At 43.9% G+C, this 13,465-nt stretch overlaps 1 protein-coding gene across 3 annotated transcripts in view; it reads left to right on the top strand.

Annotated features, from left to right (window-relative positions):
- Positions 1–12,545, top strand: part of LOC112229324 (collagen alpha-1(XXII) chain) — a 54,958-nt gene extending 42,413 nt beyond the window's left edge. For all 3 annotated transcript variants that reach the window (XM_042309944.1, XM_042309945.1, XM_042309946.1), the window contains 25 exons: positions 1,076–1,180; positions 1,997–2,041; positions 2,552–2,629; positions 2,713–2,748; positions 2,871–2,969; positions 3,187–3,222; positions 3,329–3,442; positions 3,965–4,018; positions 4,191–4,298; positions 4,434–4,487; positions 4,694–4,747; positions 4,965–5,018; positions 5,171–5,224; positions 5,481–5,525; positions 6,079–6,132; positions 6,229–6,282; positions 6,500–6,553; positions 6,946–7,017; positions 7,784–7,819; positions 8,045–8,089; positions 8,181–8,360; positions 8,485–8,551; positions 8,677–8,859; positions 9,123–9,200; positions 9,421–12,545. In XM_042309944.1, coding sequence (XP_042165878.1) covers positions 1,076–1,180; positions 1,997–2,041; positions 2,552–2,629; positions 2,713–2,748; positions 2,871–2,969; positions 3,187–3,222; positions 3,329–3,442; positions 3,965–4,018; positions 4,191–4,298; positions 4,434–4,487; positions 4,694–4,747; positions 4,965–5,018; positions 5,171–5,224; positions 5,481–5,525; positions 6,079–6,132; positions 6,229–6,282; positions 6,500–6,553; positions 6,946–7,017; positions 7,784–7,819; positions 8,045–8,089; positions 8,181–8,360; positions 8,485–8,551; positions 8,677–8,859; positions 9,123–9,200; positions 9,421–9,614 — 1,953 coding nt within the window. In that variant the 3' untranslated portion in view covers positions 9,615–12,545. The remainder of the gene's footprint in view (positions 1–1,075; positions 1,181–1,996; positions 2,042–2,551; positions 2,630–2,712; positions 2,749–2,870; positions 2,970–3,186; positions 3,223–3,328; positions 3,443–3,964; positions 4,019–4,190; positions 4,299–4,433; positions 4,488–4,693; positions 4,748–4,964; positions 5,019–5,170; positions 5,225–5,480; positions 5,526–6,078; positions 6,133–6,228; positions 6,283–6,499; positions 6,554–6,945; positions 7,018–7,783; positions 7,820–8,044; positions 8,090–8,180; positions 8,361–8,484; positions 8,552–8,676; positions 8,860–9,122; positions 9,201–9,420) is intronic.
- The last annotated feature ends 920 nt before the right edge of the window (positions 12,546–13,465 follow it).

The following is a 13,465-nucleotide window of genomic DNA, read 5'->3' as shown; positions in this document are numbered from 1 at the left end:
TATTGTAACTCATCTGCTCTAGGGACATCATATTATAACTCATGTGTTCTAGGGACATCATATTGTAACTCATGTGTTCTAGGGACATCATATTGTAACTCATGTGTTCTAGGGACATCATATTGTAACTCATGTGTTCTAGGGACATCATATTGTAACTCATGTGTTCTAGGGACATCATTTTGTAGCTCATGTGTTCTAGGGACATCATATTATAACTCATGTGTTCTAGGGACATCATATTGTAACTCATGTGTTCTAGGGACATCATATTGTAGCTCATGTGTTCTAGGGACATCATATTGTAACTCATGTGTTCTAGGGACATCATATTGTAACTCATGTGTTCTAGGGACATCATATTATAACTCATGTGTTCTAGGGACATCATATTATAACTCATGTGTTCTAGGGACATCATATTATTGTAACTCATGTGTTCTAGGGACATCATTTTGTAGCTCATGTGTTCTAGGGACATCATATTATAACTCATGTGTTCTAGGGACATCATATTGTAACTCATGTGTTCTAGGGACATCATATTGTAGCTCATGTGTTCTCGTAACTCATGTGGACATCATATTGTAACTCATGTGTTCTAGGGACATCATATTGTAACTCATGTGTTCTAGGGACATCATATTATAACTCATGTGTTCTAGGGACATCATATTATAACTCATGTGTTCTAGGGACATCATATTATAACTCATGTGTTCTAGGGACATCATATTGTAACTCATGTGTTCTAGGGACATCATATTATAACTCAAGTGTTCTAGGGACATCATATTGTAACTCTTGTCTTCTAGCAACATCATATTGTAACTCGTAACTCATGTGTTCTAGGAATATCATATTGTAACTCATATCTCATGTGTTCTAGGGACATCATATTGTAACTTGTAACTCATGTGTTCTAGGGACATCATATTGTAACTCATGTGTTCTAGGAATATTATATTGTAACTTGTAACTCATGTGTTCTAGGAACATCATATTGTAACTCATGTGTTCTAGGGACATCATATTGTAACATGCGCTGTATGAATGACTATGCTATGTGTTCCAGGGAGATTTGGGGAAGGAGGGTCATGCTGGCCCCCCAGGTCCCCCTGGAGATGCAGGCATACAAGGACCCCCTGGCCTACCAGGGAAGGGCAAAGACGGACAGAACGTAAGACACAGAAACATCACTCTTCTTAAGACTTTCAAACCTCGTTGTTACGGCTAGCAGTTTCTCCTGTCCGTGTCACCACTATAACCAAGGTCAAGAGTTTAGCCTGGTCTGGTGCCGTAGTGAGGGAAATCTCCTGACTGCAGAGTTAACACACATCTATCTTGACTCTAAGAAATATGAACCAGAGTTTGTTGGCACTTATGCAATCAGGCAATTAAAACCTCAGGCTCTGGAGTTTCAAATGAAAAGCCCTTCACATCCTGTACGGGTATTGGCTGCACATGTACATAAATCAACATGAATTTAAATACAACCATATTAAAATATGACTGGTTATGTTAGTACCGTACAACCCACATTATACAGTTATGCCAGTGATTTGACCTGGAACCTGTTTACTCATTTTCTAAACCACAGGCCATATGGTGATAGTGCTGAGAAAGCAAACAAACAGCACATACCCAGTTTGTGCTTTTATCACATGAAACTAATGAAGGAACCCAGCAGGACGGTGTACAGGTGCTGGGTGTGTGTGGTTTTTAACAGTTCCATTTTACTACTGTCAGCTGCTGGCCCATAACACATAACCCTAGCCTCAAAAGTATTGTACAGGGAATATAGGGGCACATAACAGTCCTGCCTACAGCAGTACGTTACACTAGTTGACTATTCTCCACTGTTAAAGTGGTTTCTGTTACCGTAGTCCAGGGAGGTGGAGGACCACATGTCCTGCGATAAGACTTTAAATGCTTAGTGTTTGATTTGACCAGCCGGCGGGCTCATAATAGTGTTATGTGTGATATTATATTACAGGGTGACCCTGGGCAGCGGGGAATTGAAGGACCTCCCGGACAGAAGGTAACTCATTTTTAAGTTGGGTTGGGGGAGGAGGAGGAGGGAGAAACACAGTGCTTTGAAGCCAGATTCTATCTGGTGACAAAGCAAAAAATGATTACTCTCTAGCATAGGAAGAAAATGATTAATTTTGGTTGCCCTAAAGCAATTTTCTGTGACACAATGATTTAACAACAACTTTTTGAGTAGCAGGAGAGAGAATTCTGTTGTTAAATCATCCGCCCTGGTCACCTTTATGATTGCCACACTGAATACTGAAACTTCTAATTGGATTCTCTGTTAGAAATAAACACACGTTGATGTATCTTGCCTGAGCAGCGAAGACCTGCAGAGATCAACCACCACTCTGCTCAGCACAGCAGAACTCTCTGAGCCAAGCGTTACGATATTACAGTAATGTCATTAGAAAGTATTGGCTATTGCATTAACAGGACACAGTGTACCCTAGATGGAAGGTGAACAAGGTTCTGTTTGTGTCTTACTGGATGGTAACCAAGGTTCTGTCTGTTCCAGGGCCAACCCGGATCCCAGGGACTTCAGGGGGTTCCAGGGGACAGGGGTCCACCAGGAGAAGGCAAAGTCGGACCCCCGGTAGAGAGAGACACACACACACACTCACACTCACATAGGCACATTATTTTGAACATGTCTGAGAACATATGTATCTTTTACAGGGACCTTCAGGGCCCAATGGTGCAGTTGGATCACCGGTAAAAACCATTTTTGACATTTTGTCATAATTATGTTCAGCCTTAGTGTGACAAAGTGAAAACGTAAACTGAGTAATGTTGAAATAAAAGTTCAACTGACTGCTGTTTGTTTCCTGGTTCAGGGCATGAGAGGTCTGCCAGGCGTCGCAGGTACACAGGGACCTGCAGGACACCATGGTTTACCAGGACGACCAGGAGAGAAGGGATCCCCAGGAGAGCCAGTGAGTTGACCAGTACAGTAAATGGGGTCGGAAACGTCCCAACAACACAGCAAACTGAGACCAAATATTGTACCTTCACTATACCGTACCTTCTTTGTCACGGCACTGATGTGATGGCTCACCAATGGGGATGTATTCAAATGCATGATGTGATTATCAGTGTGAAGTGTATCAGTCCAATCAACCGTTGCATAATAATGGACGCAATCTCTTTCAGGGAGCAGCAGCAGACTTGTCAGATTTGAATCTGAAGGTAAGGAGGAGAGCCCCATTACCATAGTACTGTTGCCTCTATCTTCTTAAATCATCCGGACACGGACATATTCTTTCATCGCTAAGTGTTTCTCCTTGTCCTTCAGGATGTGTGTTCAGACTGCCCGGCCGGACCCCCGGGACAGCCTGGTCTCCCAGGGACACCAGGAGACAAGGGACCCGCCGGACCTCCAGGGAAGAACGGACAGGACGGGTACCAAGTAAGGACAAAGTCATAGCACCATGCTATTCCATCTGTTGTCTGATAAAGGTATCCCTTACTGGGAGATGCACATCCTGAATCATTCTGATCCTTTCCATGCCGCTTCATGCTTGCAGTGTTTCGAGCATGCTCGCTTCATGCTCGCTTCATGCTCGCTTCATGCTCGCTTCATGCTCGCTTCATGCTCGAAACACTGCAAAGGGGACTTTATAACTTCATAGAAGTGATATGCCTCAGACAGCAGCCTAGGAGAATAGTGAGGAGTCTCCTGTATCCATCACACTGTGTTTGACTGGAGTGGCGGGAAGCTAACAGCCTGGCTCTCAGCATCGTTAGGCTTCCTGTCCTCCGGGGGGGGGGTGCAGTGAATGATCAGGACCTGGAGACAGGGCTGCAGATGGTCTTTTTAGAGAGCCAGAGATGGGGGGGGACGAAAGACAAACAGACCAGAAAGAGAGATGTAGAGAGAGAGCCTTTAGTTGGCCAGAGACTGATGGTGTCTCTGTCATTATCATTACAGGGCCAAGCAGGCCCGACCGGACCCACTGGACCCCCTGGAGCCAACGGAGAGAAGGCAAGTCCTCCTCAACCACACCCGCTTATCAACCACACACATTCATCTTCCATAGAATATGAATTATCGAGTTGAAGACCTGAAAACATCCTGTGGTTTGTGTGTGTTATGTGACCTGCTGTACAACACAGTGGCCAGAGGTGATATGTATTATTTGTTCTTCGTTCCACAGGGTGTGAAAGGTGATAGAGGACCCCAAGGAGGACCTGGAGACAAAGGTGAAACGGGTCTCACCGGACCCCCTGGCCACCCCGGTGCTGCTGGCATCATGGGGAATCCTGTGAGTACCTGTACCTGCCTGGTGGTGCTAACAGAACCTACCATTAACCCATCTGTCAGCCTGCTCTTTTTACTGTTTAGTATCGCCAGTAGAATGAATGTTCTTTCTGACTCCTCCCTCTTCGTCTCTCTGTAGGGTAACGACGGTCAACCCGGCCCCATCGGCCCCACAGGAGCCCCTGGAGAAAAAGTCAGGATGTTGTCCATATGTTTTTATTTCCAGACAGCATATTACACTACATGTCATCAGTTTTCTACCGGCCTCGTCCCACTGGCTGGCCATATAGGTCAACTGGGATGAGTGTTGTGGCAGAGGACATTAATCGTCATAGTGCCGTTGTTGATTTATCATGGTTGAAACTGTGGAACTGTCTTGTGTTTGTTTTGTCTCTGCAGGGAAAGGAGGGGATGAAGGGAATCCAGGGGCCACCAGGTCTACCAGGCTTAATGGTGAGAAACCATGTTGATCAACTTTTGTGAAGGACTCGAAATGACCTGCTAAAAACTTCAAATAGTATTGGTGTGATAGTAACAATTCCACTATAAACTCGCTTTCAATCTGTCCATGAAAACACACGTGTCATTTATGGAGTGGAATGTGAATAAACAGTTTGAAACCCAAGGCTGACAACAAAAAGACTAAATGCTGAATAAACTTCTTCCACAGGGTCAAATGGGTAAAATTGGCAAAGATGGCCGACAAGGAGAACAAGGAGAACCTGTGAGTACACATGATAAGGCCTGACTATATTCCCAGGATATTGTGTATGTTCTGTATATTCTGTTTTTTATACATGGCACACTATGTGTCCCCTTCATATTGACCTGCACATCATTCCCTTGGCGTGTAATCTAACTCTGTTGTAATTTCAGGGTAAACAAGGAGAGACAGGACCACCAGGACAACCAGGTCTCAGGGGAATGCCTGTAAGTAACTAGGTCCCGTGTGGCTCAGTTGGTAGAGCATGGCACTTGCAACACCAAGGTTGTGGGTTCGATTCCCATGGGGGACCAGTACGAACAAAATCACTCTGAATTAGAGCGTCTGCTAAAATGTTTTTAAAAATGTGAATGTAACTAAGTCTGTGGGAATGATTATTTAAGACTGTGGAAAATGGAGATATCATTTCACTCGTATGAAAACATTGGTGGTGTATTCATGTTGGTCATTCTTTCCACACAGGGCTTCAAGGGTCACAGAGGAGAGCCTGGACAACCAGGTTCAAAGGTCAGCCCATTGACTCCCATGTCACAATTCTCAACACATTAGATCACTAGGAGGCCGTAATGTGGTGAATATGAACGTTAGGCATATGTCTTCCCTGGTCTGTCAAGATCAAATCATCTCGCTCTCAAAATTGTGACACATGCCTACTCTCATTAAATCTCTCTCAGCTCGAGGATACAATATCTGCCACAGCAGTGGTCAATAGCGTGTCTCAATATAGTGTGACCTATTATTGCGTGACCAATAGCATGCCTCATTACTGAGACATTACTCACATCCCCTCTAGCCTGTTCTCTGGCGGAGAACAGGCTAGAGGGGATGTGAGATGGACCGCTCATGATTGCAACTTCCTTATGCCATCGCCAATAACACGTCTCTTAAGACAGAGGCTTTTGTTACATAGACTGCTGTCTACCTCCACGTTAACCTATGGATTTTATAGACCACATTGGATGTATAAAAGTGTTTCGCCTTGACCCCAGACTCGAAAGAGAGGGCAACTGTGAATGGATTGGTTGCGTTGATTAATATGTTTCTGTCTTCGACCAATCAGGGTGAAGATGGAAAGGAAGGACGTAACGGACCGGAGGGTAAACCTGGCCAAGACGTGAGTGAGAACACTAATATAACAAATCATAACTCTGCAATTATCAACACACAGGGGATGTCTTAATAATATATGCGTTGTGTTTGTTTGTTGAAGGGTAATACTGGACCTCCTGGGCCAGAAGGCCTGGCTGGCCGGAGAGGGGAGAATGTAAGTCACCTTTATGTTATACTGCCTTTATCTGCTGACACCAGATTCATCACGATGACAACCTAGATAATAGAAAGGGACACTAATGTCTCTCTCTCTCTCTCTCTCCCTCCCACTTTTTTTCTCTCTCTCTCTCTCCCCCACTTTCTCTCTCTCTCTCCCTATTTTCCTCTCTCTCTCCAACCCTCCCTCCATCTACCTCTGTCTCTCTCTCAAGGGTAAACCTGGTGAACCAGGACCTTCAGGAAAGCCAGGAGCCCCTGGTACTCCAGTGAGTGATCATTTATTTATATACAGCAGTAAATGCTCTCAACATTGCAGACATTGTAGTCGTTGCGGTGAAATGCTGTTTGTATTTAGCGAAGACAGCAGCTTCCTCTACCCTGTATCTGGTACTCTACAGCCAGCCCCACCAAGCCCTTGTAAATATGAATATTAATCGCTTGCAGATGTTTCATCTCCCACCGCAAGATCTTTTATGAGATTTACCTCCAAGCGTAGCAACGTCCACAAGAACTTCAGATAGCTAAACATTATGTTAATGTCACCAAATCCCTTATAACGAGTGGGGCTACATTTGTGTTCCAACTACAGTACGACTACAGTACGACTACAGTATGACTACGCCTTGTGAAAGACCCCATGTTTCTGTGTATATTACAGGGTCAGGCTGGAGCCAAGGGAGACCCTGGGAACCCAGGATTACCAGGCTTTAGTGGTCCCAAGGGACCGTCGGTAAGTAGGGATTCCTGCTCCTTTTTAATGTAAACATTATCACTAGGGTTCTAAGCTACTGCTGCCAGCGGTGTAAAGTAACTAAGTAAGAATACTTTAAAGTACAACTTAAGTAGTTTTGGGGGGTATCTGTACTTTACTATTTTATATTTTTGACAACTTTTACTTTTACTCCACTACATTCTTAAATAAAATATGTACTTTTACATTTTCTCTGACACCCAAAAGTTGTCGTTACATTTCAAATGCTCAGGCAGGACAGCAATATGGTTAAATTCATGCATCTATCAATATAACGCATTGTCATCCCTACTGCCACTGATCTTGCGGACTCACGAAACACAAACAGTGAGTTTGTAAATGGTGTCTGAGTGTTGGAGTGTCCTCCTGGCTATCCATAAATTAATTAAAAACAAACCAAATTGTGCCATCTGGTTTCCATATTATAAGGAATTTGATGTATAGCATTTACTTTTACTCAAGTATGAAATTTGCATACTTTTCCCACCCCTACTTAAGGTCATTTAAAACCAGATACTTTACTCAAGTAGTATTTTACTGGGTGACTTTCACTTTTACTTGAGTCATTTTCTATTAAAGTATCTTTACTTTAACTCTTTACCTCCTAGTCCTACCACTCATGTTGGAACAGTCTGAGTTGATGTTCTGCCATAAGAAGATTGGAAGTTGTGATGCAAGCGTTTCTGATTTGATCAAACGTATTTCTATAGAAATGTCTCAGCCTTCAATCTGTCTGTCTATCTAGGGTCCTGCTGGTCCGGTCGGCCCAGAGGGGAAACAGGTAGGAACCATTGGTTAAGGGCTTGTAAGTAAGCATTTCACAGCGCATGTGACAAATAAAATATGATTTGATTTGATTGATTGGTTTGTTGCTAGATTTTTTGGGAGACATATTTCAATTTTCATCAGCTACTTTTAGTGTCTTTACAATGGATATAATGTGGGACGTGGATTGGGCGAAGTCTCGCTCACAGCACATTATATCAACTCTTTATCTGTTTCACAGGGTATGTCTGGCAGAGCAGGAGAACGTGGAGTCAAAGGAGAGAGGGTGAGTTCATACAGGACACCTGCCCAACCAATGACCTTAAACTACATTGTTGATATGGTCTCTGAGTGAGTTTTGTTGGATGTCTTTGTAGGGCGACTCAGGTGGGAAGGGAGATAAGGGACCTGTTGGAGATCCAGGTATGCCTGGTAACCAGGGGCTCCCAGGTCGTAAGGGCCACACAGGGATGATGGGTATGTCCGGGCCCCCAGGAGAGGTGGGTCTTACTGGGCCTCAGGGAACACCTGGAAACCCCGGACAACCAGGACCACGGGTGAGTAGTGATTTGAATACTTGCACTTTACAGAATACTCTGGTTCAATCTCAGTCACATTGCTATAGAAAATAGTACAGACTACAACTCGATGACCTAAACATGCTAATTTCTCCTTCCACAGGGAGAGTCACCATCACTGGAAACAATGAGAAGGCTGATCCAGGAGGAACTAGCGAAAGCGCTAGATGGTGAGACTGGTGTATTGTTAGGAACAATGGGACATTAGTGCAATCTGCAATGTATGCAAAGTTCGTTTGACCTCAAATGAGCTGTGCAAGTCATAATCGTGTGTGTCCTTGTGTTCCCCCTCCAGCCAAAATGGCGTACCTGATGGCCCAGATCCAGCCGGCCCATGTGAAGAGCACGGCAGGTCGGCCAGGACCTCCAGGCCCCTCGGGGAAAGAAGGGAGCGACGGTCGCCCCGGACCACCAGGGGAGCCTGGCATGCCTGGGCAGAACGGAGGAGACGGCATGAGGGGACCCATGGGTCCTAAAGGTAACTGATCCCAAGTCCCATTGTTTTTGGTCATGCTTCCTGTATTTATTGGTTCAGATTAACACACTGTGAGAGCATAATATTAGAGTGTAATATTGTCAAAACACTACATGAGAGGTTTCAGGTTTCCAACTCAGAAAACATGATTGCTACCCATTGATATTAGTCACCTTTGGTGGTCTTTATTGATGTTTTCTTGATTCAGACACTGTCTTTAAGAACATCATTGTGAGTGTTGTGTCTGTCGTCTCTGTGACATCCAGGTGAGAGAGGATCCAGAGGAGACAAGGGAGAAAACGGAGTTGGACAGAGAGGAGAGACTGGACCATCAGGTCCTATAGGTACAGTAAATCTATTACAGCAATATATCAATATAATGTCTCTATTACTACAGTATCATTCTAAATGGATGATTGTTTGTATCCATCTTGAGATCCTTTGTTGCTAAACTATGAGCTATCCAGCATGAGTGGGGTGAGTGACTGGCATTTGAACTTCCTAAGAAAGCAGCAGTTGCTTCATTGTGACTCTTTGCCATTCACTTGCTATTCCACCCCCCAGGACCAGCAGGTATGCCAGGCTATGGTAAGGACGGGCAGCCCGGGGCGGCTGGAGCTCAGGGAGAACCAGGGAACCCTGGTCCCCATGGCCAGGCAGGCCCCAGTGGACCCCCAGGGCAGTGTGACCCCTCCCAGTGTGCCTACTATGCCAGCCTGGGAGCACGACCCCACACCAAGAACATCAAGGGGAATTAAAGAGACAGAAACACACAGAAGGTGCGTCCGATATGGCAACATCTAAAGGGAATAGGATGCCACGTCGGACGCAGCCAGAGAGCTACAGGACCCTACCCAAGTCCAGATATTTATGAACTGGGATGTGTCAGGATGAACCAAGAACTTTTCTTTCTATTACGATGTTTCTTCTCGGTGCGGAGGGATCTCGAGAGAACTGTGCTGCCTTTTGGGGGGGGTTGAGGGGCGTCTAATATTTGGTAATGTCATCGTCAAGAATTACACAACTTGTTCAATTTAGACGGACTGCCGTTGTTCTTATCCGGCTCGAAGGACCATGTAAAAGACCACCGACTACAGTCCTGCTTACTGGGCTTTGATGTGGCAGCACGGAACCAGGCCTGGGTCCAAATAGTATTTGTTTTCACTTGTTTGAACTTGCCTCACACAATGGAACCTATGGAATAGTCCCCAAATGTGCAAACCCGACATCAGCACTTTAGGCAGGCTCAATCAAACGCACACAACTATTTCAAAGAAAACGAAAACTATCGGTACCCGGGTCTGGTACAAGATGGAGCCCCAGTTACAGAACGGCCATTTAACTGACTCCAAATGATGCCTTAATAGTGTTGTCAGTCTCCCAGCGTACACAGTCGTCAGCCTGGAATGGGTTTGGCATTAGATTTAACGTCAGCCCATTTGTCAGTGTCCACAACATTGATCCAGAGATAGGCATCTCCTCTGGAGTCAACTGGTAATTATCCAGTCAACGATTTTATCTACTTTGTTTTTATTGATGGGAAGGAAGATTAGCCTGGGGGGGGTGACTAAGGCACAATCTAAAATAACAATACTGAGTTTCATGGAAGGATCTTTAATGAGCATGTGGAAGGAGGTGAAAAACGTCATGCTTTGTTTTGTTTTGCCTTGCCTGTACGCTTATGATAGTGCAATTGTCTTGAACAATGACAGCCAGGCCACCAGTACTGGTCAGGGTAAATACTGAGCTCTTAGATTATCTGGGTATCTTACTAGAATGTCCACCTTATTACAAACTAAGATACTGTGTCAATAACAAAAACATTTGTGACAGCTTTAATTGTCTATTTGTATGATGTTCATTGTTCCTCCAAAGGGAATCAAACCTCATGAATGCATGTAAGGCTGTCACGTAGACAAAACCCATAAGACTCTTTCAAAATGAAATGTAAAACTTTAAAAGGAAAACTACATTTCCCCTTTCGTTTCTCAATAAGTGTCTCTGGTGATTCCACAGTCAGGCTGTAAACAGTCTGGAGAGAGAAGGTACTAAAATCACAGCCTTTGTTCCAGTCGTTCCTCAAAAGTTACTTGTTTCCTGGTTTCACGCCACGTTCTCTTCCTCCTGCTTATTAGTCTGTCGGGGACACTGACTCAAATAAAGACATTGTTTTAACTAATAAGTGCTTGACAAAATGAGTTCGTTCTTCCCTGTGTTGTATATTCTGATTGGTAAGGTCAGTGAGTATTCTGTCTGAAGGATGTTCCTCACTCAACCCCCATCGGACCAATTATACCTTCTCTAAAACTCACAAGACTGATCGAGCGAGAGAGAGTCAGTAAAACAATACAATAGATAGCCCACTGCTCACTCTAGGGGAATTGTTTTGGCTTGAAAAAGGCGAAGAAATGTAACGCATCAACGTTGAGGTTCCGAAATGTTAATCAGGTCACCAATGAAGTCAAATAGATATATTGTCTTTTAGTCTTTACTTATGGATGTGAGCCTGGATCCAGCATTTATTTCTAGAACACCCACAGTGTTCCAGAACACAAGCCAACACCAAGTGTTCCAGAACACAAGCCAACACCCACAGTGTTCCAGAACACAAGCCAACACCAAGTGTTCCAGAACACAAGGCAACACCCACAGTGTTCCAGAACACAAGCCAACACCAAGTGTTCCAGAACACAAGCCAACACCCACAGTGTTCCAGAACACAAGCCAACACCAAGTGTTCCAGAACACAAGGCAACACCCACAGTGTTCCAGAATACAAGCCAACACCAACAGTGTTCCTGAACACAAGCCAACACCCACAGTGTTCCAGAACACACGCCAACACCCACAGTGTTCCAGAACACAAGCCAACACCCACAGTGTTCCAGAACACAAGCCAACACCAACAGTGTTCCAGAACCCAGGCCAACACCCAGTGTTCCAGAACGCAGGCCAACACCCACAGTGAAAGCACTGCTTGGCCTACACCCACAGTAAAAACACTGCTTGGCCAACTGCACCTCAGGTCATTTCATTGAAAGACATCCAAAGAGCTCTCCTGAATATTTATAGCTAAACATATGTTGCGTATTGTACTGCAGCCTATCAAACTATGCCTCATGATCCATAACAGTCAAAGAGACTGATGCACTCTTCAATGACTTGCATACACTTTACCACCACATCACAGTGGAGATGTGTGGACTTGGTTTTGAATTAGGTGTCAGAATGACACAGGAGCTATACTACAGTAACATAATGGTTTTGTAATTGGAAAATGTTTTTTAGCCCATTGATATGAACCTCAGAATGTCGTCTGTTTGATTCCAGTGCTCCTCCGCATAGCAAATATTGCAGAAGGTTCTAGTTTTATAATTATTTGCTTGGCTTGTTTCTTAATTTCATATACATTTGTGATTATTCAAAACAACCAACTGTATGCAATTGATTGAGGTTTTTTGTTCATTATACTGTTAAATGATTTACAGTTTGAAGCACCTGTAGCCTACCATATGTGGAATGTTAAAAATGGTTTCACAGTGGTGACCCTTACCTGTTTATCCTAACAAACTGGTGCTAAAACATCCTTCATTACTGGCTGGTATATTTGTAAGTATTGGAAAGGTATATTATGTACTGTATCATGTTGTAATAAATACCGGAACAGATCCCTTTTTATAGAAAAGGCATTTCCTTTCCTTTGTGAGTACTGCCATCTTCCTGTGTGCAGGTATGCATTTCATTCTCAATTGTTAGGCTTCCTACTTTACCAGTAAACTCTGCAGGCACTTGACAAGACCATGCCTTCTATTGAATGTCAATAGCAACTTCTACAGACCCATTAAAATGAACAGAAATCGCTCAGTTTTACATTTTCTCCCAGTATCATTTGCATAGCAAGCACGATTGGCGCTAAATATCTAACCAGTTTGTATTGCTTATTAGAATTTCAATTTTGCTGAAATGATCCATTGTGGAACTTTTGCATGTTAGTATTTTATGGACAATCTACTATTCTATGGGATGCCAGTAGATCCATGATTAGACCTATGAAGACAAATAGATGCTGTTGAGGAAGGGGGTTAAAGAGGAGGGGGTGGGGGGGGCTAGTTCCAGCCTGCAGCAGCCCAATCTCCTGGTTACAGCCAACAGCCAGCCTTATAAAGGTCATATTGACTCAATAAATTAATCTCTGGTGTATAGAATGGGATGTTGACTCTCCTCTCTCAGTAACTAGGCAACAGTGGACCAGACGACCCCGCGATGTCTGTAACAAAGACTGACCAAACTGGTCTCTTGGTGGTCTTGGTCCGTCCCCTGGCTGCAACAGCTTAAACAGACAGAACTCTCTATGGTAACCGTGATGCCACAAAACAGCTCTCAAATGGTAAAGTCTTGAAGCTGTATAGTATGTTGGTATTCTGTGAATGCCTGTTATACCCGGATCGAAGGACCAACATAAAACATGGACTAATGGTTTGTTCTAAAATGCTTCACTAAAGGTAAAGCTAGCTGTATTTACATTCATAAAAACAACTCACCGGTCTAACATGAAATATTTCCCAGACTAATCAGTTTATTACATTGTTAGAAAACAAAACAGGGAAAA

Source organism: Oncorhynchus tshawytscha, linkage group LG31 (genome assembly GCF_018296145.1).
Source record: "Oncorhynchus tshawytscha isolate Ot180627B linkage group LG31, Otsh_v2.0, whole genome shotgun sequence".
NCBI lineage: Eukaryota > Metazoa > Chordata > Actinopteri > Salmoniformes > Salmonidae > Oncorhynchus > Oncorhynchus tshawytscha.
This window is presented reverse-complemented; position numbering and strand designations above follow the sequence as displayed.